Below are 25,330 nucleotides of genomic sequence, written 5' to 3'. Positions count from 1 at the left end.
CAGTTTGTATCTGGCGTCAGTGAGTGAAACCTTTTACAGTCTATTTTTCACTTCAAACATCTTGACTCTTAAGCATTGGGGTTTTTGTCTTGCAAGGTACTTGGTGACCCACATGGTGATGGTGCCTATATAAAAAGCATCCAATACGCTCTGGAAAGGGGTTGGCATTAGGAAGAGCATTAGGAAAACAGACAATGGACCCTGGCCTTGCCAGCTCCAGTCTAATCACCCAACCAATGCTGACATGGAAAACAGATGTTGAATGATGATGAGGATGAAATCCAGTTGAAATATTTTGTTTTATCTTCAAACTGGTCAGATCTGGACTCTCTCTCCTGCCATACAATGTCATTCTAAAAATAAAAAATAATACATCATTCAAAATCTCAAAGCTTTGTGACCAGGTTCAATTTTGCCTTCATCCTTCCAGAATCAATGAAATAAAAATTGCTAGAGTCGATCGAAACAGCTGTAGCCTTGTGCCATAATTGCTTAGATATCATCATTGTGTGTATGTGTGTGTGTGCACCAGTGGCATGTAAAAAGCACCCACTACACTCCTGGAGTGGTTGGCGTTAGGAAGGGCATCCAGCTGTAGAAACTTTGCCAGATCAGATTGTAGCCTGGTCAGTTCTTGACTCTGAATGCTTCTCTCATTCTCTCCCTTGTTCTCTCTCTCTTTCTCCCTTCATCCTCTCTCCCCCCTCTCCCTCTAGTTACATTTGTGTGACGTGCAATGTCTCTCTCTCTACCTGTTTGTGTATATATCTGCATGCACACATTTGTATCCAGCACCAAGAACTCCTGTTTTCAAAACAGGTTCAATGTCCAGTCAGCTACGTCAAATTCTCAGTATCCAAACAGCTGCACCCTATTGTCTCATTCCGTTTATTTATTGACCCTGAAAAAATGAAAGGCAAAGTTGACTTCAGCAGGATTCGAACTTTTGAGTTCTGAAACTCATACCAAATACAGCAGTCTGTTCCCTTTGATGATGTTCTAAGGATTTTGCCAGTTTGCTGCCACTCTTGTACAGTAATTCAAAGACTAATTTTTTTTCATTGAAATCTATAGCAGAGAAAATATTCTTCAATGTTTCCACTTTCTTGTGACAATTCTCTTTCAATAATTCCATTTCAGATTCAGAACAGAAGTTTTTCAAGCTTGGTGCTGGAAGAATTGCAAGGTAAAATGGTTTTTTTTTTTTTTCATTGGTCAACAATCTCATAGTAATCAGTGGAAGGAATGTGGTGGGTGACAGATGTATGGGAGGCAGTGCCAAGGATATTTGTTCTCATCTTGTTTGTTGTTAACACAATGTTTTGGCTGATATACCCTCCAGCTTTCCTTGGGGAAATTTCAAACCTGGGTTCTCATTCCTAAGGTATTTCGAAATTTCCCCAAGACACCTAATGAAGGCTGGAGGGTATATCAGCCAAAATGTTGCATTAACAACAAGCAAGATAAGGATAAATATCCTTCAAATGTAAATTACATCCTCACAAGAAAAAGGGAAAGACGGCTGGTTATAAATGCCTATTTCTTTATTACCCACAAGGGGCTAAACACAGAGGGGACAAACAAGGACAGACATAGGTATTAAGTCGATTACATCGACCCCAGTGCGTAACTGGTACTTAATTTATTGACCCTGAAAGGATGAAAGGCAAAGTCGACCTCGGCGGAATTTGAACTCACAACGTAACGTAGACGAAATACCGCTAAGCATTTCGCCCGGCGTGCTAACGTTTCTGCCAGCTCGCCGAAATGCCAAAACCTTCCCAGGCAAAGAATGTACCCCACAACATAGACTGGTAGTTAGCAACTTCAGGATCAGGGCTAAATAGATGCCCAGAAGACGACCAGCATGGAGGAAAAGGGTCTGGAAGCTTAAAGATCCTGCGAGTGGACAGATTTAGAGATGTATTACTCAAAGCCTTTGATGAAATAGAAGGGGATATAGCTTCACATGATGTGGAAGACAACTGGAGGTTTCTTTGGGACAACCTGCTGAGGGCCACTGACCAGATCTGTGGATGGTGCAAAGTCCCCTCTCGACCAAAAATAACATGGTGGTGGAACAATGTTGTTGACAGGGCTATTAGAGAAAAGAAACTGACTTGGAAGGACTGGAAGAATGGTAGTAGCAGGGAATTGTATCAGATTGCCAGAAGGGAAGCTAGGAGACAGGTTTATTTATGGAAGCAAGCTTTAGAATCGAAGGGCCTTAGAGACAACCTAGCTAAAACCAAAGTCCTAATAAGTAGAAAGGCAGACAAACCACAAATCCCTTCAGGTAGATGGCCCTGCTCGATCTGTAGAAAAGGCGTAGATAGAAACTCTATAAGATGTACCCAGTGTAAGATATGGACACATAAGAGGTGCAGCAATATCAAAGGAAGGCTAAACGGGAAGATAGTTTTTGTATATGGCTGATGCTCAGGAGCAATAAACACTGAAAACAACTTCTGCCACATTCCAGGAAGAAAAACTAGAAGTAGTTGATAGCTTCCGTTACCTAGGTGACCAAGTCAGTAGCGGGGGTGGGTGCTCTGAAAGTGTAGCTGCTAGAATAAGAATAGCCTGAGCAAAGTTCAGAGAGCTCTTACCTTTGCTGGTGACAAAGGGCCTCTCACTCAGAGTAAAAGGTAGACTGTATGACGCATGTGTACGAACAGCCGTGCTACATGGCAGTGAAACATGGGCCGTGACTGCTGAGGACCTGCATAAGCTCACAAGGAATGAATCCAGTATGATCCAATGGATGTGTAATGTCAGTGTGCATACTTGACAGAGTGTAAGTACCTTGAGAGAAAAGTTAGACCTAAGAAGCATCAGATGTGGTGTGCAAGAGAGACGACTGCACTGGTATGGTCATGTGGCGAGAATGGATGAGGATAGCTGTGTGAAAAAGTGCCACACCCTAGCGGTTGAGGGAACCTGTGGAAGAGGTAGACCCAGGAAGACCTGGGATGAGGTGGTGAAGCACGACCTACGAACATTAGGCCTCACCGAGGCAATGACTAGTGACCAAGACCTTTGGAAATATGGTGTGCTTGAGAAGACCTGGCAAGAGAAGTGAGCCCATAACCCATGGCCTATGCCAGGGGTGTAACCAGCCCACTTATGTGTACCTTTCCTTCATTGGATACTAAACTCTACTTGTGAAGACCTGTTGAGGCAAGTGAAATCAAAATCAAATTTGATGACTGGCATCCATGCTAGTGAAGCGCTAAAAGCACCATTCAAGCGTGATCGTTGCCAGTGCAGCTGACTGGTTTCCATGCCGGTGGTACGTAAAAAGCACCATTCGAGCATGATTGTTACCAGCATTGCCTTACTGGCACTTAGGCAAGTGGTACGTGAAAAAATATTTGAGTGAGGTCATTGCCAGTGCTGCTGGACTGGCTCCTATGCAGGTGACATGTAAAAAACACCATTTGAGCATGGCCGTTGCCAGTACCACCAGACTGGCCCTCTTGCCGGTGGCACATAAAAGCACCCACTATACTCACGGAATGGTTGGCGTTAGGAAGGGCATCCAGCTGTAGAAACTCTGCCAGATCAGATTGGAGCCTTCTGGTTCGCCAGTCCTCAGTCAAACTGTCCAACCCATGCTAGCAAGGAAAGCGAATGTTAAATGATGATGATGATGAATGTAAGAAATTCTTTTAAAATAAAAGCCAGCATTGGTTATTTTGTTAAACTAAAATTCTTCAAGGTGATGCCCCAGCATGGCCACAGTCTAATGACTGAAACAAGTAAAAGTTAAAAGCCAAAAGAATCAACTTCAGAGAATTTTGTTTTCTTTTGTTTTTAGCAGTCATTCCGTGGTGGATACAAACCAAGCTGAACTTAGGTTACCGGCTCACAAGTTTAATAACAGTCAAGATAACTTTCCAGTCTATCAGTTCAGCTCAAATAGCTTGCTGATGGCATCAGAAGGAATTGGACGAGGAAGAGGAAAAGGTTGGCACTTTGCTTTTTTTTATTCTTGTGACTTCGTTTTTTGTCCTTTTTTTAAAGGTTTCTTTCCTATTGTTGCAGTTTTTTATCTGTCTCTCTCTCTTGCTCTCACTTGCACTGCCTCTGTCTCTCTTACTTGCTCTGCCTCTCTCTCACTCTTCTTCTTTCTCTATCTCTTTCTAACACTCTTTCATTCACTCTTCTTTCTCTCTCTCTCTCTCTCTCTCTCTCTCTCTCTCTCTCTCTCTCTCTCTCACACACTCTCTCTCTCATTTGATTTTTCTCTGTTGTGAAATTTTTTTCTCTCTTTTTCTTATCTTTTATTTGCTGTTTAAACAACGACCTCTGACCTAATTCAACTTCTGTTTTCATCTTACTAAAAGTTTGGTCATTGCTGAGTTTTGAACCTGGTTCCTTCAACCTCACATCATGTTTTCTTTCTGATCCACCTCCACCATGTTGGGTGGTAACAGTTTCCCAATTGTTGGAAGATCTGCAAAATCTTTCAATTTGGACTGCATCAATATTGATAGATTTTCGACAGTTGTGGACAAATTACCAGGGCCCTCTGTTAGTCAGGGATGACCATGTCTCTATGTGTGTGAAGCTGCAGGCCTGGACAATATTCTTTTCTTTCTTTTTTTTCTGTGCATGTTTTCAGGCAGTCAGGGAGACTGGTACTTGTCTACAAGTCTCCTCTCTCTAGATTAGTGGTTCTCATCTGGGATCTGTATAACCGCTGGGGGTCCATAAAGCCCTTTACTTTTAAAATTTATCCGCAGGAGTGGCTGTGTAGTAAGAAGTTTTCTTACCAACCACATGGGTCTAGGTTCAGTCCCACTGCGTTGCACCATGGGCAAGTGTCTTGTGTTATAGCCTTGGGCTGACAAAAGTCTTGTGAGTGGATTTGGTAGATGGAAACTGAAAGAAGCCCGTCATATATATATATATCACCCATATTGTAAACCAGGTAGTTCACGAAGGAGTCAGAGAGAAATAACTACAGGGTTTCAAATTGCAGGATCAGGTGATGGTCACAGAGAGGGTCATAGCCTAATTAATTAGGGAGTGAGTCTGTTTAGATGAGATGCAGTTCGGTTTTGTGCCAAGTAGAAGCACCACTGGTGCTATATTCCTGGTACAGCAACTCCAGGAGAAATACCTAACCAAAGATAAACCCATATACTTGGATTTTATTGATTTGGAGAAAGCCTTTGACAGGGTCCCCTAATCCCTTATCTGGTGGGTGATGCAGAAACTGGGGATTGACAAGTGGTTAATAAGAGCTGTACAGGGATGCCATTAGTAAGGTAAGGGTCGGCAATGAATATAGCGAATAATTCTGGGTAGAAGTAGGGGTTCACCAAGGATCAGCCCTCAGCCCACTCTTATTCATCATAGTCTTCCAGGCAATAACAAGAATTCAAGACAGGCTGCCCCTGGGAGCTCCTCTATGCTGATGACCTTGCTCTCATAGCAGAATTACTATCAGAACTAGAGAAGAAATTTTAGGTATGGAAGCAAGGTTTAGAATTGAAGGGCCTTAGAGTCAATGTTGCAAAAACCAAAGTCCTAGGAAGTAGGAAGGCCAACACATCACAAACCCCTTCAGGTAGATGGTCCTGCTCAATCTGTAGAAAAGGTGTAAGTAGAAACTCCATAATATGTACCAAGTGTAAACTATGGATGCATAAGAGGTGCAGCAACATCAAAGGAAAGTTAACCAGGAAGATAGCTTTTGTGTGCAGCAGATGCACAGGGGCAATAAACACCGCAGATGCTCAGTAAACTGATTCCATCACATGGCAGGAGGAGAAACTAGTAGTTGATAGCTTCCGCTGTCTAGGTGACCAAGTTTGTAGTGGGGGTGGATGCTTGGAGAGCGTTGCCACTAGAATAAGAATAGCCCGGGTAAAGCTCAAAAAGCTTCTACCTCTACTGGTGACAAAAGGCCTCTCACTCAGAGGGAAAGGTTGTGAGATTTAAAAATAGTAATTTTCTAACTTGAAAGAAAAGTCTCAGAAATATGGTATCTAAGAACAACAACTGTATCTGTGATCTTTAGACTTTTGGGAAGAATGTCAAATGGCACTCTTAAATACCATGGCCAAATAGTAAGAAACCCCAAAATATCAGAATGATAAGAAATTGTTTTCATGGGTATTGACCACATTCCTAAGAAAGACACTGTCAATCTGAGAATATTCGAATCTTAAAATCTTTCAAAATCACAAATTTAGCAAGGTTTTTAGTAAAATCTTAATTTTCGGTATTCGATCTCCTTTCCCAGAAATATATCAGTGCTAATCATAGATAATGGCGGTGCCCCAGCATGTCCACAGCTCGTAAGCTGAAACTAGATAAAATTTTTAAAAAAATGTCCACAGTAAAACATCCAACTGACCATTGTTACTTGAAGTCTTTTGGTGAGACTTGGAATGGCTCATAAAACAAAGCAACAATAATCCTTTCTATTATAGGCACAAGGCCTGAAATTTTGGAGGGGAGGGTGATTTGATTACGTCAACGCCTGTGCTCAAATATTCCTGAAAGGATTATAGGCAAAGTTGATCTTGGTAGGAATTTGTAGATGGATAAAGTGCCACTAAGCATTTTACCTGGCATGTTAACGATTCTACCAACTTGCCACTTTACTAATATTTATAATTTTTTAAATGTAGGTACAAAGCCTGAAATTTAATGAAAGTTAATTAATTGACCCTGTTATTTTACTGGTATTTTATTTTATCAACCGTTGAAGGATAAATGCAAAGTTGACTGGACAGGACTTCATCTCAGAATTTAAAGAGCTGGAAATATAATAATAATGATGATGATTAAGATTTTTTTGTTTTTTTGCCGTTATGCTAATCTAATAACTTTGAAAACCATTGTCTTTCAGGTTTGAAACCATCAGTTCCAGTTGGCCGAGGAAGAGGAACTTCAGGTTGTAAAGAGAATGTGACGAAATTAGGGAAACCTGGTGCCTCTCAGACTGCAACAAAGCCAGGAAATGCCTCTGCTGTAGAATCAGACAAATTATCTGTGTCTGTTGATAAAACCTGGTTACAGGATGTGAATCAAAGTAATTTCATTTTTGATATTTTCATCAACTGCTGAAATAAAGTAACTTTTGTCGGCCAACCCCCAGTTTCTGATCTTATTCATCTGTTATTGCTGCTGCTGCTGCTACTACTGCTGCTGCTAGTTTTTGTTTTCATTGAAAATCTCAAAAGTAGAAGGAACCCAAGTTACCATTTTCTTTCTCTTCCTTTTATTTTATTATTAATACCTATTTCTTTATTGCCCACAAGGGGCTAAACGCAGAGGGGACAAACAAGGACAAAGGGATTAAGTCGTTTATATCGACCCCAGTGCGTAACTGGTACTTATTTAATCGACCCCAAAAGGATGAAAGGCAAAGTCGACCTCGGCGGAATTTGAACTCAGAATGTAACGGCAGACGAAATACCGCTTAGCATTTTGCCTGGCGTGCTAACAATTCTGCCAGTTCGCAGCCTTTTATTATTAATACCTGATGGTATTTAATTGAGTTGAGAGTCTACAGAATGTGACCAAGGAGTTTAGTCTGTCCTCGTGTAACATACTGAGCTGATTGCTTTTCTGCATCAGGACTGTAGATGTGGTAGTAATCTGTTCCATGTGGAAACGGACAAAGAACTCGGTTGCCATGTGTTGTGGAAAGTTGACAGGAGAGTGTAACGCTTGTGGAAACGACTGAATGGGGATTGTCATACATGTGTGATGACTGACTGAAGGTTGTCATGCTTATTAAGCACTGTCACATGCACATGTGGAGATCTGTTGCTGGCACATGTATGGCGGCTGCTATAGGACTTAAGCAAATGAGGATAGAATTTACCAATTTTATAATTGATTGGAATTTTATCTTAGTTGATTGATCTTTCTGTGTACAAGCAAGGTAAGTGGTTAGGGTGGGATTAGATTGCTGTGTCTGTCTGTCCTCATGTGTGACACACTGACACACTTGTGACTCCACCATAGTGACAAATATGCTAAATTGACTGTTGTTGTATCACTTCACATTGCTGAAATATCGCCACAAGTGAATTAGTTGAGGTTTGTGGTTCAAAAGAGCAGAAATGAAAATAATAAAGTGTGATGATGGGCAATGGAGGTTTTCAGTAATGATACAATAAGGGCCTGTGAGATTGCAGTGGGGTGACTGAAGGCTTTCAGTAATGACACAGTGGGGTAGTAAAACCTTTCGGTGATCTCAAAACACATCAGAGAAGTAAGCTAGCATCTTCTACATGGAGGAAATTATCTCATTTGTAAAGTTGTTGATCCTTGACTGGCATAAGTTTTGGTATTGAGAAACTCGAGGCTGGCACCGATCTTTCTGTTAACTACAGTTCGATCTTTGGTGGTTGCTGTTTATGCAAATGAGACTTATCAAGATACATTGTTTATTAAATGTTGTCATGGTGATTAAATCTGGAATGGGCATGAAGTAAGATGTTTGGAGAGAAAAATATAGTTGTGATGTTCATCCATTTTTTTCTTTCTGATGAAATCAGCAATGTGAGTGAAAAGGAATTTTTCCAACTGCATTATAACACCATTATAATCATCATTGATATCTCTTGCTGCCAAGAATTGAATTGTATGGTTCTGGAAAAGCAGCACCTTTTGGCTGGTGATGCATCCTACAAAACTTCCAATTTATCACCAGTTCCCTTCCATACATAACCCCTTTGGTCCCTGGTCTTCCCATCATATTGTGACCAAAGCTTCATCCTTTGACTTCGCATCATGATCTTCCTAGATTAAATCCTTCACAAGGAAGGCCCACTCTGCCGATTTGGACAAAATTAGAAGGTCAGTCTTTGATAAGAATTGTAATTTACCTGAGTTCTCGATGACAATTTTCCCAACAGTGCTTCATCGACAGACACTTTAAGCTGTTCCCAATAGAATTGGTATCTGGCACTCTGATGTAGCAGAATGCTCCTCTCACTCTTGCTATAACTTTGTACTACAAGACAAAGGTGATATGGATCTGATCAGTCTATCAATGACCACCTAACACAATTCACACTGAAGTTCATTTATTTTGTTCTATCATTAGGGTACCCATTATATATATATATATATATATATATTTATTTGGTTGGTGCATAATTATTGTGGCTTTTTTTTCAACAAAAGCAATAACAATATTTAACAAAAACATCTTTAAATGGCAGTCTTGACCGTCTGCCAATCAAATGGGAAGTAGTAATTGAAGTAGATGGTGAATATGCTCCAGAATAATTGTTTAAAGATGTTTTTGTTAAATGTTGTTATTGCTTTTGTTGAATAAAATTTGTTGGAAAAAGCCGCAATAAATTTGCACCAACCCAATATATATAATATATTCTTACATATATTTATTACAGACATGCATGTATTTTATATATATATATCATCATCATCATCATCGTCGTTTAACGTCCGTTCTCCATGCTAGCATGGGTTGGACGGTTCGACCGGGGTTCTGGGAAGCCAGAAGGCTGCACCAGGCTCCAGTCTAATGCAGCCTTATATATATATATATAATATATATATATATATTTACATACACACACACACATTACAGGCATACATGTGCATGTATAATCTCTTTCTCTCTCTACATATATATACACACACATACACACACACACACACACACACACATATAATCATACCTGCCATTGTTATCTATTTATGTATGAGTTTTGAAAGTTGTATGGGAATATATTTAAGAAGTGGATTGTCTTCAGAATATCTCTGCAATTTGCTGGTTGTCACTTATTTTAATGACAATTTTTCACTTTGTTTCCATTTCCTTCAGATTGTAAGAAAAAGAAGACCAAGACCAAGAATGCCTGTGCCAAAACTGTGATTAAAGAGGAACCACCAACTCCTGTGGTGAGATTTCATTTTCTCTTTCTATCTAAGCTTCATGCTATGTGGCAAAGTCAAGATCAGTCCTGCTGCTTTTGCCTCACACAGAATATAAAAGCATGCCGTTTGAGTCATTGGCAAAGATTTACCGAGTTGCAAACACACTCCAGCCTCTAGACTATACATGTGCTGTCACCTCGCATTTCCACTTGTATTACTTCTGTTGCAACAGGCTCTGCTCTTCACAACTTGTTTGTCGCATACCACTGCCATCCAAACTCTGCAATAACCATTTAAACACAATTGCCCATCCTCAAGATGTCAGACTCATGATCTTTTTATACAACAGGTGTTAAGTTGCAGCTGACTAAAACTGAGCATCAGCTGCAAGTCTGATCAGTCTGAGAGGGTCTGCAAAGGTCATGGGTGCGAGCTTATTATTTTAAAAGACATCTTGCAAGGTTCTTGGTGACCCTGTCAGTGCAGGTGCCACTTACAAAGCATCCAATTCACACTGTAAAATGGTTGGCATTTGGAAGGGCATCCAGCTGTAAAAACCTTGCCAAAACTGCTCTTGTCTGTGCTTGTGCCATGTAAAAAACACTAAGTCCACACTGCTGGGTGGTTGGTGTTAGGAAGGGCATCCAGCTGTAAAAATCCTGCCAAAACAGTTGCAGAATTCTGATGCAGACTTCTGTTTGGTTGGCTTCTGTCAAAATGTCCCACCCATACAGCCATGGAAGGTGGACGTTAAATGATGATGGTGATAAATGCTGCTCTTTCTCTCGTTTGACTGCACAGAAAAAGAACAGCAAACATGGTTGTTGCAGATCCCCTGTGTCTGGTGGCAGAGAGAGGGAGAGAAAAACCAAAACTCAAGTTATTTTTGTTATTCCCAGATCAGTCACTTCCATAAAAGTCAACCAAGGGCCAGGTAGGAGATATTAGCTCTGCCACCCAAGATCAGATACAGTCTCTTTGATGAGCTTTCACAGAGTTTCCATCTCCCAATTTGACTCACAAGGTTTGGGTCTGCCTGAGGCTCGAGTAGAAAGCATTTACGTAAGGTGCTGTGCAAAAAGAATGAACCTGCAATATCATAATTGCAAAGCAAACTCCTTAACCATTTTTGATAACAATCCATCTGAAACTACCCATGATTTTAGGATACTAATTCCTTGTTTTATAATTATCTTAATTAAAACCTTCCATCAGAATTTTGTCTTTTTCTCTCTTTTTCTTATCTTTTATTTGCTGTTCAAACAACAACCTCTGACCCAATTCAACTTCTGTTTTCACTGTTTTCATCTTACTAAAAGTTTGGTCATTGCTGAGTTTTGAACCTGGTTCCTTCAACCTCACATCATGTTTTCTTTCTGATCCACCTCCACCATGTTGGGTGGTAACAGTTTCCCAGTTGTTGGGAGATCTGCAAAATCTTTCAAATTTGGACTACATCAATATTGATAGATTTTCGACAGTTGTGGACAAATTACCAGGGCCCTCTGTTAGTCAGGGATGACCATGTTTCTATGTGTCTGAAGCTTATGTTCCAAGCGCCGGATTAATGATGACAGTTATTTTACTAAATTCTTCATTAGTTTCAAAATTAATTCAACAAAGGCCGTGTATTTCTGTAGATGTTTGGTAACAAAAGGGTTAACCATGTCCATATCAATAAATGATATGTAAACACACATATCCTCTAGGAAATAACTTGAACAACAACAAGATGAAGATATTTTCATAAAAAATAGATTTAAAATGGATTAAGAGTAACAGGAAAAAATTGTTTATATTTTAATCTTTAAAGATGGCAAACCTTAATGTTTATGTTAGTTTGATCTTCAGAGGTTTTTTTACAGCGAGATATGTATGTTGTACATGTAACCTTGACTGAATCACTGATTCATTCATCACTGATTCATTTATCACTGATTCGCTTATCACTGATCTGGGTTAACACTGTACATTCAATTGTCAACCATTTTATGCTTATCACAGGTTTGTCTGTGATAATGTCGGTCAGTGATCAGTCAAAGGTTCTGTTTATGTCACAAAAACGTGCCCCAGAAACCATTCACAATGCTCAGTTACCCAGAATGCACTGACTATTTTTTGCAATAACATGGTCGTGCTTCAAGGCTGCATATATATTGTATGGATTTATGTATGAGGGTGAGGCAAAACGTAATGCCATTTTGTTTAGGACAGGTATAATTACCAACCAACACAGGAACATGTATCATACATCAAGATGGAGCTGGTCCTCTGTGGATCACATCCCTACTTCTCAACATAGTCACTGTTTCTCTCAATAGCAATGTTCCACCTTCAAATGAGAGCATGCATCCCTGCCCTGTAAAATTCGGTTGACTGTTCTTTGAGCCACTTCTTCACTACAGTTTCCACTTCCTTGTCAATGGAATAATGTTTGCCTCTCAAACCCTCTTTCATGGGGCTGAAGAGATGATAGTCCAGTGATGAGGAAGTGAAAACTGTAGTAAAGAAGTGGCTCAAAGTGAATTTTACGGGGAAGGGATACATGCTCTCATTCAAAAGTGGAACATTGCTATTGAGAGAAACAGCATGGACATTTATAAGTTCAAATAGAGGTTACCAACTTCATTGAGTGATAGCAAAATCCTATGAAAGTACTGGTTAGTTGCCTGTACAAAGAATGTTGAACATCACAAACAAAAATTAAAGATTGTTTGCCAACATAACATGGCAGTCCTGGTTTAGGACGAATGTTGCAGTATTTTAGCCCCAGGAGACATCGTCTCCAGCTGGCTATATGATACAATCTATGTCCTTATATTTTCAAACAAATAATATTCAACTGTAAGGTAACTATATAAACCATGGTTTATATATATCTATTTAACTAAGAAAATAGAGAAACAATTAATAAATTATTATTTATCAATTAAAAAAATAAGTTATATAGATGTTGTCAAATATTTTAAATTCTTTTTTTCTTTTACTTGTTTCAGTCATTTGACTGTGGCCATGCTGGAGCACTGCCTTTAGTCGAGCAGATTGACCCTAGAGCTTATTCTTTGTAAGCCTAGTACTTATTCTATTGGTCTCTTTTGCCAAACCCCTAAGTTACAGGGACGTAAACACACCAGCATCAGTTGTCAAGCGATGTTGGGTGGGACAAACACAGACACACAAACATACACACACTCATATACGACGGGCTTCTTCCAGTTTCCGTCTACCAAATCCACTCACAAGACTTTGGTTGACCCGAGGCTATAGTAGAAGACACTTGCCCAAGGTGCCACGCAGTGGGACTGAACCCGGGACCATGTGGTTGGTAAGCAAGCTACTTACGTCTCTCTATTTTCTTATATATATATATTTCTTTACTACCCACAAGGGGCTAAACACAGAGAGGACAAACAAGGACAGACAAAGGGATTAAGTCGATTACATCGACCCCAGTGCGTAACTGGTACTTAATTTATCGACCCCGAAAGGATGAAAGGCAAAGTCGACCTCGGCGGAATTTGAACTCTGAACATAACGACAGACAAAATACGGCTACGCATTTCGCCCGGTGTGCTAACGATTCTGCCAGCACACTATATATATATAGTGTGCTTGTGAATATGTGTTTGTAGTAGTAATTTGATATTTCTAACTCTTTAATCTTTTCCCCAAAACCAGTCGACTGAAGATGAAGCCAAAACGATTCGTCGTCTTCGAAAGAAACTTCGTCAGATTAGTTTATTGGAAGAACAAAAGTCTGCTGGATTGTCACTTGATAAAGACCAGGTAGGTTACTTCCATCTCACCTTTTGGTTTTAATATAAGACATTATGCTCACTCTGTGTGTGTGCTCACTCAGTCTGCTAGAATTAGCAAACGAAACCCCTTTAAATCATACAGGTATGTCTTCTTATTGGAACATCTTTTTTTGTGGTTGTCTTTTGAAAACCCAGTTTGTATTTATCAATACATCAATATAGACTATCAATATGGCTGTCAGTAATGGTATATGGTACCTGCTTACAGCTAGGTGGACTGTGCATATGTCCTGGTATGACCTTCTTTGATTATTTTATCCCCGTCCCTCATCTTTGTCTATATGTTATGCTAACCCCTAACATCTAGTTCTACCTGTGACACCAGCCCCTTCAATTTGTTTTGCTACATAGAATTGGCTTTTTTCTGGCCCCTCAGTAGAGGAATCAGTCTGAATTTATACCTTTTGTTACCCCCCCCCCCCGACTGTGTATGTATATATATATATATGCATATGAGGGGAAGTCAAAAATTATCCGCACTTTCACCATAACGTTCCTTTATTATTGTCACTCTGCCTTCTGCGCATTCATGCTTTTAGTTGGTACTATTGTGGTCATGTGACTGAAGTTTGAGCCTGATCACGCCATCTTTCTTTCTGTGACTCTCTGTGTCACACTGAATCTCCCCGAGAACTACGTTAATTGTACACGTGTCTGTGGAGTGCTCAGCCACTTGCACGTTAATTTCATGAGCAGGCTGTTCCGTTGATCGCATCAGCTAGGACCCTCGTCATCGTAACCGACGAAGTGCCACGACGATGTGTGTGTGTATATATATATATATATATATATATATATATATATATATATATTTGTGCCTACATTGTGAAGAATGTAAATTTGGTTTCCTGTTATTCTACAACTCAATCAAGCAATATGAAAAGATAGCAACAGATATCTTTGTTCTGTTTTTTTTTTTTTTTTTTTTTTTATTGAGCTTTTCCTAAATCTTTTACACATGAAATATTTCTTGTTATTGTAAGAAATTTTATTTCAGCCTTACTTTCTATCGTACACTTCATGTAAGTTGACTTTGAATTGTTTTGCTGTTAATTTTTTGGGTTTGAATTTGTTCTGAAAAATCATGTTTAATTCAGTCATTAATTAACAGGTGTTTTCTGTTAATTCTTTATATTTTTTTGGCATTCTTTCATTTTACTGTATATCATCATCACCATCATTCATCATTCACTTCCCTATGCTTGCATGGGTCAGATGGAATTTATTGAGGCAGATTTTCTATGGGTCACCAACCATCACCTGTTGCCAAAGTAGACATGTTTTTTTTTTACAGAAGATTGGAAAGAAACAACTTCACTTGTATAACGATCACACTCATTTACATCCCTCATGTGATGTCTAGATAAAGCTACACACACACACCGCACACACCCAACAGATTTCCTCATAGCTTCCTTCTAGAAAACCCCACTCACAAGGCTTTGGCTGGCCTGGAGTGATAATAGAAGACACTTGCCCAAGGTGTTACACAGTGGGACTGAACCTACATAGCTAGGAAGCAAGCTTCTCAACTACACAATCATGCACACACATATCTACGAGCATAACCCCCCCACCCCACCCCACCCCCGTCCAGTGGACGGTGCTGAATCATATCTGCTGAATAAAAAGCAATCAGTGTTTTCTTTTCATTAAAAAAATATTTAACCATGCCTTTATTTCAATAAAATTTTTGGTTTTGTTAAACGAAGTTAAGGCAAAAAAAAAAAACTTGAGAAACCAAATAGTTTTTCCTTCCTTCATGCCAAGTTTGAAGAAAATATCTCTTTTGCATCTTACTTTTTTGGTCTCTTAAATATACTGCATTTTGTGGCATTATTTCAAGCCAGTTGGCTTTTGTTGTGCAAACTGCACGTGCATTTTTCTCACATATGCATAGTATTGATCGCAACAGCTAATGTACTTGCGCATACAAATGCACGTTCCCATGACTTTATCGATCGCATTCATACCTGGAATCGATTTTCGTAATTTTTTCAAGACTTATACATGCCCTGATACCGTTGGTATCTACATATCAAATTTGAGTGCAATCGGATGGAGGATGCCCAAGATCCGAGAAGACACACACGCAGACAGAACGGATTTTATATAATAGATTTTCAATTTAGTCATGCGTCTGTGCTCTGCCCCGAGTGATATTGATAGTAGCAAATTTCTGGTTTCATCAATTTTAGAGAAACCTGTCCGGCTCTGAGGCTTTAATATTTGGTTTCATGTCTTTGTAATATGTATATCAAAGTTCTTAGTTTAGTTAGTTAGATTTAATTACAATCTATTTATACTATAAACTAGGTGAGATCTTTGGAATTACTTATTGAGTACTGCCTTGGTACTTTACTTATACCTTGTGTCTTGAGAAATATTTCCATCTTAATTATGCATGTGTGTGTGTGTGTGTATCATGATTTTATGTCTGTTGCCCATGCTGGCATGGGTTGGATGGTTTGACCAGGGCTGGTAAGCTGGAAGGTTGCACCAAACTCCAGTCTGATTTGGTATGGTTTTCTATGGCTGGATGCCCTTCCTAATGCCAGCCACTCCGAGAGTGTAATGGGTGCTTTTACATGCCACCGACATGGGTGCCATTTAGGTGACACCAATACCTGCCATGACTGCAACTTTGTTCAGCTTGATGGATCTTCTGAAGCACAACAGAATGCCAAAGGTCTTGGTCATTGCCTCTGGAGGCCTAGCACTTGAAATGAACTCAGCCACTTCGCTTCTGTGAGGCCCAACACTTGAAAGGAGCTCGCCTCTGTGAGGCCAAATGCTCAAAAGGAACTTGGCCACTTTACTTCCATGTATATGTGTGTGTGTATAAATACGTAATGTGAAGAAATAAAAGACCTGGTAATTCAATCTGCAAACGTGACTCCGATTAGAGATGGATTTAAAGAACAATTGTACATGAGAGATTAAAAATATATAAATACACAGGCATTTGTTTTTAATCTATAAATAAATAAATATATTAAAAATATATACATGCAATAGATTTTTAAAAAAACCTCCAGATACAGATATGAAAACATTAAAACTTGCGTGTATTGGTAAAAATATTGGAAAAAGTCTGAAGTGGTGATGCAAATGAACTAAAAGATACAATGAGGAACAAAGTTAAATTTTGGAATATTTAAAGTTAGTTAAAATCAATCATGTTCGTGGATTGAATTACCAGGTCTTTTGTTTCTTCACATTACATATTTATATCTTTTGTCTGAAGTTACTCTTGAGCACTTCTAAGTCCAAACCTCTATATTGTGAGAGAATTTCTAGTCAATCTTCTTAAAACAATTATATATGCAGAGACTATATATATATATATAGCCTTTGCATATATATGTATGTCATCATTTAATGTCCATGCTCCATGCTGGCATGAGCTGGATTATTTGACAAGGATCCGATGGGTCCAGGGGTCTGCATTGTACTTCAATGTCTGCTTTGGCATGGTTTCCGTGACTGGATTCTCTTCCCAACATCAACTACTTTACAGTTAATTGGGTGCTGTTTTTCATGCCGCTGGCACTTGAGAGATACACGGAACGTGTATGCAGTTCACAAACCTACAAGAGCCAAGGAGGTGTGTGGTGGATGCATTTATCTATGAATTATGTGTATGTGTGTAAATGTTATTAGATTCAATGTAGTGAGCATTACAAATTTAATCAAAATTCATTAGGAAATGAGGGAAAGACAAGTGGTTAATAATAAATATAGTTTTTATTAATTTTGGCTCATAGAATTAACTTGCAGGAAGAGCCACCATCCGCCTGTAAAAAAAATATATCTAATGACAAGTTGCATATGACACTCAACTAAATGAATTACAGTGTAAAATTACTGTATCTAATCTAAGTAATTTGCACCACATCTTTAGTTAAAACTAAGTATAAAATAGTTTGACTTACAAGTAAATATTGTGTGTGTGTGTGTTTATATATAAAGCTGTTAATCCATCAGATTACTTAAAAGTTTCATGATATCAAGTTCCAAACTGAATATCAATCTTCCAACTCTTGGATGAAATCATGTGACTAATGTGGTCACTGAGTACAGGCAGGAAGTTCTTTCACTTTCTTTGGTATAAACATAACCTTAAAGTAAGATTTACCTGTACTGCTAAATTATTCTACATCAACAGAGGCTGATTGTTCAGGTAGAAACACTAGCATATACTCACTGAATGTGTTCTGCAATGCAGAGGCTATAATAGACAAAGCAGATGTTAATTCAATAAATTTGAAAATAACCATTCGAAAACACTATATTGGCATGACTGAGAGAAGTTTGAAGTAAAGATTTTACTGTCATACTTTTTCATTCAGAAACATTTCTAAACAAAATGCTTAAAATCTCTTGGATTACATTTGATCATTGAAAGAAATTGTATCATGCTATAGCATGATACAATTTAGAATCTTAGAAAAATACCAATGCTTTATTGGAATGGTAGTAACAGATGTAACTATGCACTGTGCAGAAATGACTGGCTGTTAAAAATTCACTGTAATCAAGGCTATATTTGTATGGCAAATCTGAGTATTTTGGAGAATGCATCTATGCTTATAAATTCATTTTACTGAACTGAACACAACCGTTTAGAATTTATATTTTGTATACTGAGATGGTGATGAGTGTGGAGTATGCAAAGAATTTTAGCATCCATACACTTCTCCTCGTGCATCTATCAAACCCTATACCACCCCATTAATATTTCATCATGTTACTATCAAACTGTAACTATACGATGTTTCCTTTTGTGCTATAATGTTCAATTTATAACGGATCCTTTTAAGGATTTCATAAATTTTGTCTCAGTTCTTGTTATCAGTTTCAATAGTCATAAAGAACAGAACCTTCTCAATTTATTAGTTATCTCCCTTGCATCACCTTTTGTGTTCCTCCCCAACTTAGTTCAGTTTTCCAAATGGAAGTGAAGAACTAGTTTTGAGATCTTCTCGGTCTGAAGATTCATTCTTTTACTCTTTTACTTGTTTCAGTCGTATGACTGTGGTCATACTGGAGCACCGCAGTTAGTTGAGCAAATTAATCCCAGGACTTATTCTTTGTAAGCCTAGTACTTATTCTATCGGACTCTTTTGCCATACTGCTAAGTTACAGGGACGTAAACACATCAGCATCGGTTGTCAAGCGATGTTGGGGGGGACAGACAAACAAACACGCACACATGATGGGCTTCTTAAAGTTTCCGTCTACCAAATCCACTCACAAGGCTTTGGTCAGCCCGAGGCTATAGTAGAAGACACTTGCCCAAGGGGCCATGCAGTGGGACTGAACCCAGAACCATGTGGTTGGTAAGCAAGCTACTTACCACACCAATTTTTAAAGTATCTGATGAATTCATGGTATATAGATATCATCATCGTTTAAGGGTTCAAATCCAGGATTCACAAGCAAAATATTATTTTATAATTTTCAATCTTTCTTGTGTTTCAAAGTTATTTCACTGTTGATTTTTTTTTTTTTTTTCAGTCTTTTAAATGTTCCCCTTTTTTGGACACTTTTCTATTCAGATTATTCCAAATGTAATCTCTCTAAGTTCTTTGTTTTATAAGTTTGGTTCTTTCTGTTCAAACATTTAAAGTTATTCCACCATTTATTTATTTATTTATCTCGATATTTCTTACAAATGTTTAAAAGTTATTTTAATGTTTTATGTTCCTGTTTTTCTTTGAAATGTTTAAACAAAAAAATTTGGGGTGGTGGTGGTAAGGGTATATACATGTTTACCACATGTTGAGAGAAGTGGTGGTGGTCTTTACATTTGGTACCACATGTTGGGGAAACATTGGCTGCTTTGGCCAACCACATGTTCTGAACTGCCACGGACGCTGCTCTTTCCTCCAGATCATCATTATTTAACATCCGTTGTCCATGCTGGCATGGGTTGGACAGTTTGACTGGGCTGGCATGCTGGAAGGCTGTACCAGGCTCCAGTCTGATTTGGCATGGTTTTCTACTGCTGGAAGGCTGTACCAGGCTCCAGTCTGATTTGGCATGGTTTTCTACTGCTGGATGCCCTTCCTAACATCAACCACTCCGAGAGTGTAATGGGGGCTTGACACCAGTATCTGCCCCAACTGCGATTTTGCTTGGCTTGATGGGTTTTCTTCTCAAGCACAACATAATGCCAAAGGTCTTGGTCATTGCCTCTGTGCGGCCCATCTTAAAACAAAAAAGAAAAATAAATTTGTAAAAATTCAGTCAGTAAAATTGGTCAATCAATGATTGTTTTCTGCAGAATAAATTGGGATATAAAGTATAAATTATTTCCGGCATAACTTTTGTTCAACAATGTCCCTTACGACAGACATTTTTGTTTCGGAAATGTCACTTTACACATACACCTCTCCTTGTTTGGTACTTACCTCCTTCAGCCATGCCCCCTTTTATGTTTGGTACTTACCCCTTTAACCTTTCAAGCTTATATTGCTTCTGATTTTAATTCCCTTTTCTCTACAAATCCCTTGATTAGTTTTCTCAACACAAGTACAAAGTTACAGGTTTACACGAGAAGGGTAGCTGATTAGACCAACCCCCAAAACTGGGCTGGTATTTATTTTATTGATCCCTAAAGATGGAAAGCAAGGCCGGTCTTGACACAATTTTATCTCAGAACATTTAGGGACGTAACTCCAAACGTGGCTGATGCCAGTGCCGCCTTGACTGGCTCCCATGCTGGTGGCACGTAAAAAGCACCATCTGATCGTGGTCAATGCCACCCCATTATGGCCCCCGTGCCGGTGGCATGTAAAAAAAAGCACCCTCTACACTCTCCGAGTGGTTGGCATTAGGAAGGGCATCCAGCTGTAGAAACACTGCCATATCAGGCTGGAGTCTGGTGCAGCCTCCTGACTTCCCAGGCCCCAGTTGAACCGTCCAACCCATGCCAGCATGGAAAATGGATGTTAATCAATAATGATGATGACACAAAAGAAAATTATTCTATTAAAGTAAACAAATCCTACTTTTTGGAATGTGGTGTCTTTTACCTCCACCACGTGGATAATGTAGAAGTATTAAATGCTAAGAACAGCCAATGATAACCTTAACTTCATTCACGCTACTTTATGGGTTTCCCTAGACACAATGCTTTTATCCTGAATTGATGAAAGAGAGCAGTAGCATGAGGTCTGATGACACCAAAGATCTCAAAACCCATCAAGACTTAAAAGAATCTTAATGACAACAGACAGACAGACAGACACACACACACACATTTTCAGTTTTATATAGATGTCTCATCCTTGTTACAGATTCTTATGATTCAGTTTATGAGAGAAGTTGTGATATTCTTTGAGTATACACAGCTATGGTCTATGATGTCGGATTGTGTCAGTCTTTGTGTAAACAAAGCTATGGTGCAGGATTATGACATTCTGTCTAAAGATAACTGTGATGGGTTTGTGATCAGGAACTTGTGATCTACTTTCTTTGTAATCATAGCTGTGATGTGTGATACTGTCCTCTCTCAGAATTAAGTATTTCAGAATACCACTTATCATCATCATCATTTAACATTCGTTTTTCATGCTGGCATGGGTTTGGATGGTTTGACTGAGGACTGGCAAGCCAGGAGGCTGCACCAGGCTCCAATCTGATCTGGCAATGTTTCTATGGCTGGATGCCTTTCCTAATGCCAACCGCTCTAAGAGTGTAGTGGGTGCTTTTTACATGCCACCGGCACGGGAGCCAGTTAGGCAGCACTGGCATTGGCCACGTTCGGGTGGTGTTTTAAACATCTCAACACATTACCAATCACACAGGGAACAGGACCCTTTTGCCATGGATACTTTAGGATATTGGCGACAGGATATGAACTCTGGATCTGTTGGTTGGCAATTTGATGGTCCAACGTAGGGTTAAGGAACTCTTTGTCTACCTACAAGACTGAAATTAACACCTGAATAAATCTCTAAAACTGATATGAAAGAAAAATAATCAAAATGGTAATTTAAGATTCATCACCATCATTTAGTATTTGCTTTCCATGATGGCATGTGGTCAGGTGGTTTGACTGGAATTGGTAAGCTGGAGAGCTGCACCAGGTTCCAATCTGATTTGGCTTGGTTTCTATGGTTGGATGCCCTTCCTAATGCCAACTGCTCCAAGAGTGTTGTGTGTGCCTTTTACACGTCACTGGCACCTGCCAAAGGTTCCAATTGCTTGCCATCACTTCCATGAGACCCAACATTCAAAGATCATGCTTCACCACCTTGTCCTACGTCTTCCTGGGTCTACCTCTTCCACAGGTTCCCTCCACACTATATTTCTCAACACAGATGGGGTCCCTACAGTTTCTTATGTTACAGTCCCATCCTCATACTAAAAATATTGTACACCCTTACCATAACATTTCAAACAATTGTGCCTTGTATAAACTTTGTCAAATATTTGAATTTTTACTGATTTAAAAATTTTTTTCTTTTCTTTTTCATTCATTAGATCGCCAAAATAGCTATGAAAGAGACGTTATGTAAACAACTAGAATCCCTGGAATTAAGGTCAGTCTGTTTATGAGTATCTTGATTCTTAGAAACAAAATAACTCTAGAAGACTAATATTTTTTTTGTTTTGCAATTATGGGATTTAGATATGGGATTTCTCTTTTATTGAAGCTATTTACCCTCACTTCAACCTTGAAACATTCATAGATGTCTTTTAATGTACATTGTGTAGAGATACAAGCTACTAAGAGTTCTTTGTTTTGGTGACGCTGGTCTACACAGATTTTTGTAATATACCTTGTGTCTCCAAGCAATCTTCAAGCTCTGAGCACATGCTCTGTTCAGTTTGAAAACTGAACAATGGTACAAGAGAAAAATGAGAAGGCAAATGCAAAAAGTGGAATGGTGAATAAAAATAGCAAAAAGAAAATTAGTTATGTCCCCTTTGACTATAAAGCCATAATCAAGCTGCTCATTGTGGAATAATTTAATGGAGAGGGTTCCAAAGCCTGTGAGACAGCTGCTCAATCGGGTGAGGGTGGTGTCCTCCAGTTTGTCAAAAGGAATATGTCCAGATGTTTGCATTTGCTGGATCTCAGCAGTGCATTGGAATTTTTAGATCTGAAAACAATGTGATCTTCCAAATATGCACAAGTTGCATTTCTTTGATCCATTAACACATGGCATCGATTTCTCTACAACTCTCCACTTAATTGTATGTGAAACCCTGTAAGAATAATGATAATAATTATAATAATGATACTGTATAGCCATGGGCCGCATGGAGACAATGGCTGAGACATCTGGCATTATATCGTGCTTGAGAAGAAGACCCATGAAACACAGCTGTGGCAGATACCGGTGTCACGCAAATGGCACCCGTGCCAGTGACACGTAAAAGCACCCATTACACTCTTGGAGTGGTTGGTGTTAGGAAGGGCATCCAGCTGTAGAAAACCATACCAAATCAGACTGGAGTCTGGTGCAGCCTTCCAGCTTACCAGCCCCAGTCAAACCCTCCAAGCTATGCCAATATGGACAACAGACATTAAATGATGATGTATACGGTGCTTGGATGCCCTACATTTTGTACTGTACCCAATACATACCAAGGATGTACAACATGTGCAGGTGAGATCACAAACTGAATGACGGGGAAGAAAGATTTCAAATGTAGAAGATTTGATAGTGAACAGAATTAAATCTTTTACTGAGGTAACAAAAGCTAGAAGTAGTCGATGGCTTTTTGTTGACTTAATCTCCAGTGGAGGTTGGTGTTCAATCATCCTCGTTTAATGTCCAGTTTTCCATGTTTGCATGGATCAGATGGAATTTGCTGAAGCTGACTTTGAGCTGTTTCCAAGCAAGGTAATATTTCTCCATGGTCAGACATGTTTTTCAGTGAAGACTGAACACTAACAACCTCACTTGAATGATGGCCATGCACATTTACAGCCATTACGCGATAAGACAAGGGTACACACACACACATGTGTGCATAGATGATGGGCTTCTTTCAGTTTCTGTCTACCATATCCACTCACAAGCATAGTCTGGCCTAGGGCTATAGTAGAAACCAAGGTGCTGCACTGTGGGACTGAACCTGAGACCACATAGTTGTGGAGAAAGCTACTCAGTGACACAGCTCTTGCACCTGTTGTGAATGCAAAGCAGCCAGAGTGGAGGCAGGTAGAAAAAGTTCAAGGAGCCAGTACCTCTGTTAGCAACAAAAGAGTTCTCTTCTTCTCTCTCCCTCTCTCTCTCTCTCTCTCTGCATGTGGGGTAGACTGTATGATGCTTTTGTATGAAGTGCAATGGAAAAAATGAAGCAAGTATACTGTTGAGGATGTGTAATGTTAACATGTAGGTAAAACAATATAGTAGTGCTGAGAGAAATACAAGGCATTTAGAGGTATCGGTTGTAGCATGTAAAACGAGAGAACTGCCATAAGATATGTGATGGGAATGAAGAATGATTGTTGGTGAAAAATGTATGATTGCAAGTGGAATTAGTAGAAGAGGAGAAGCAAAAATGTAAGAAGAATTGTGGAGAAATGTAATCTCAGGGTGCTAAACCTCACAAAGAAGATAAAGGAGTTGCACAAAAGAGATGATTTTTGGCTGAAGCAACCATGCAACCCATGTACAATGGAAAAGTAGATGTAAAAATGATGATGAAGATGACACACACACACACATATATATATATTAATAATGGTATGACAACAAAAGAATGAATGAGACCTCGATATTATGTAAATAGAGGAATTTATCTGTAATATAATATGTGACAATTGTTTGGTTGCCATAATAAAACTCTGAGTTTCAGATGTTGGGGCAGAAATCTTCTCCAGCATCTCTTCAGTTATTAAGACAATCAAAAAATGCCCAACATCCGAAACTTGGAGTTTTATTATGGCAACCGAATAATTGTCACATATTATATTGCAGATATGTCTGTGTGTATTTGTGGTGGGAGGAATCACAAAGAAGGTGAGTATTCAAATATAGGCTTTGTTAGAAGCTGAGGTAGATTTAGTTATATTGTTTTAGAGTATAGTCCACTGTGCCTTTCTGAGGCCCAAATAAATTAGCACACTTACCTTTCAAACACTGAACTTCCTACAAATGGTTTTTTTCTTCTTTTCTCTTTTCCAGAGACCATTGATGACTAGTGGAGCCTTAACTGCCGAAATTCTTTGAATTTATATATTCAGAAATATTTTATTTTCCTTTCTAAACATTTGTCAGAAACCTGGTGAATACTGAACTCAAGACATTTGGGTTTGAGTTCCTATCGCAGCAAGTATTGTGTTGTCCTTAGACAAGACTCTTAACACAACATGCTTTGCAAATAATAATAATAATAATTAAAAAAAATCATCCTACCTTTTAAAAAAAATTCTAATAATCTAATATTTTCCCCCCTTAAATTCATTTTCCATTACAAGTTTGGAAAATGCATCAAAATATGAGAGAAAATGATATGAGACTTCAAATTGTTTGCTAAGGGCTTGTGCAATCACTGTGAGCTGGAATTAAAAAAGAAAAGAAAAAGGAAATTGTCTCATGACATCTTTTTTGTTGGTACAAGTTCAATTCTTCAATTGTTAGTTGAAGTTACACTCTAACCTCCAG

At 38.9% G+C, this 25,330-nt stretch overlaps 1 protein-coding gene and 1 long non-coding RNA gene across 2 annotated transcripts in view; one reads left to right on the top strand and one right to left on the bottom strand.

Annotated features, from left to right (window-relative positions):
* LOC118763078 overlaps positions 1–42 on the bottom strand; it is a 1,673-nt gene extending 1,631 nt beyond the window's left edge. Inside the window, exon 1 of the long non-coding RNA XR_004998831.1 lies at positions 31–42. This is a non-coding gene — a long non-coding RNA (uncharacterized LOC118763078). The remainder of the gene's footprint in view (positions 1–30) is intronic.
* Positions 43–1,135: 1,093 nt separating this feature from the next.
* On the top strand, positions 1,136–25,267 carry LOC115210978 (eukaryotic translation initiation factor 2A). Its single transcript, XM_029779811.2, has 7 exons — positions 1,136–1,186; positions 3,821–3,969; positions 6,869–7,051; positions 9,827–9,903; positions 13,558–13,665; positions 22,191–22,249; positions 24,851–25,267. Exons 2-7 carry the CDS (start codon positions 3,933–3,935, stop codon positions 24,858–24,860), a joined length of 474 nt encoding a protein of 157 aa, XP_029635671.2. The 5' UTR covers positions 1,136–1,186; positions 3,821–3,932; the 3' UTR covers positions 24,861–25,267.
* The last annotated feature ends 63 nt before the right edge of the window (positions 25,268–25,330 follow it).

Source organism: Octopus sinensis, linkage group LG4 (assembly GCF_006345805.1).
Source record: "Octopus sinensis linkage group LG4, ASM634580v1, whole genome shotgun sequence".
Taxonomy (NCBI): Eukaryota; Metazoa; Mollusca; class Cephalopoda; order Octopoda; family Octopodidae; genus Octopus; species Octopus sinensis.
This window is presented reverse-complemented; position numbering and strand designations above follow the sequence as displayed.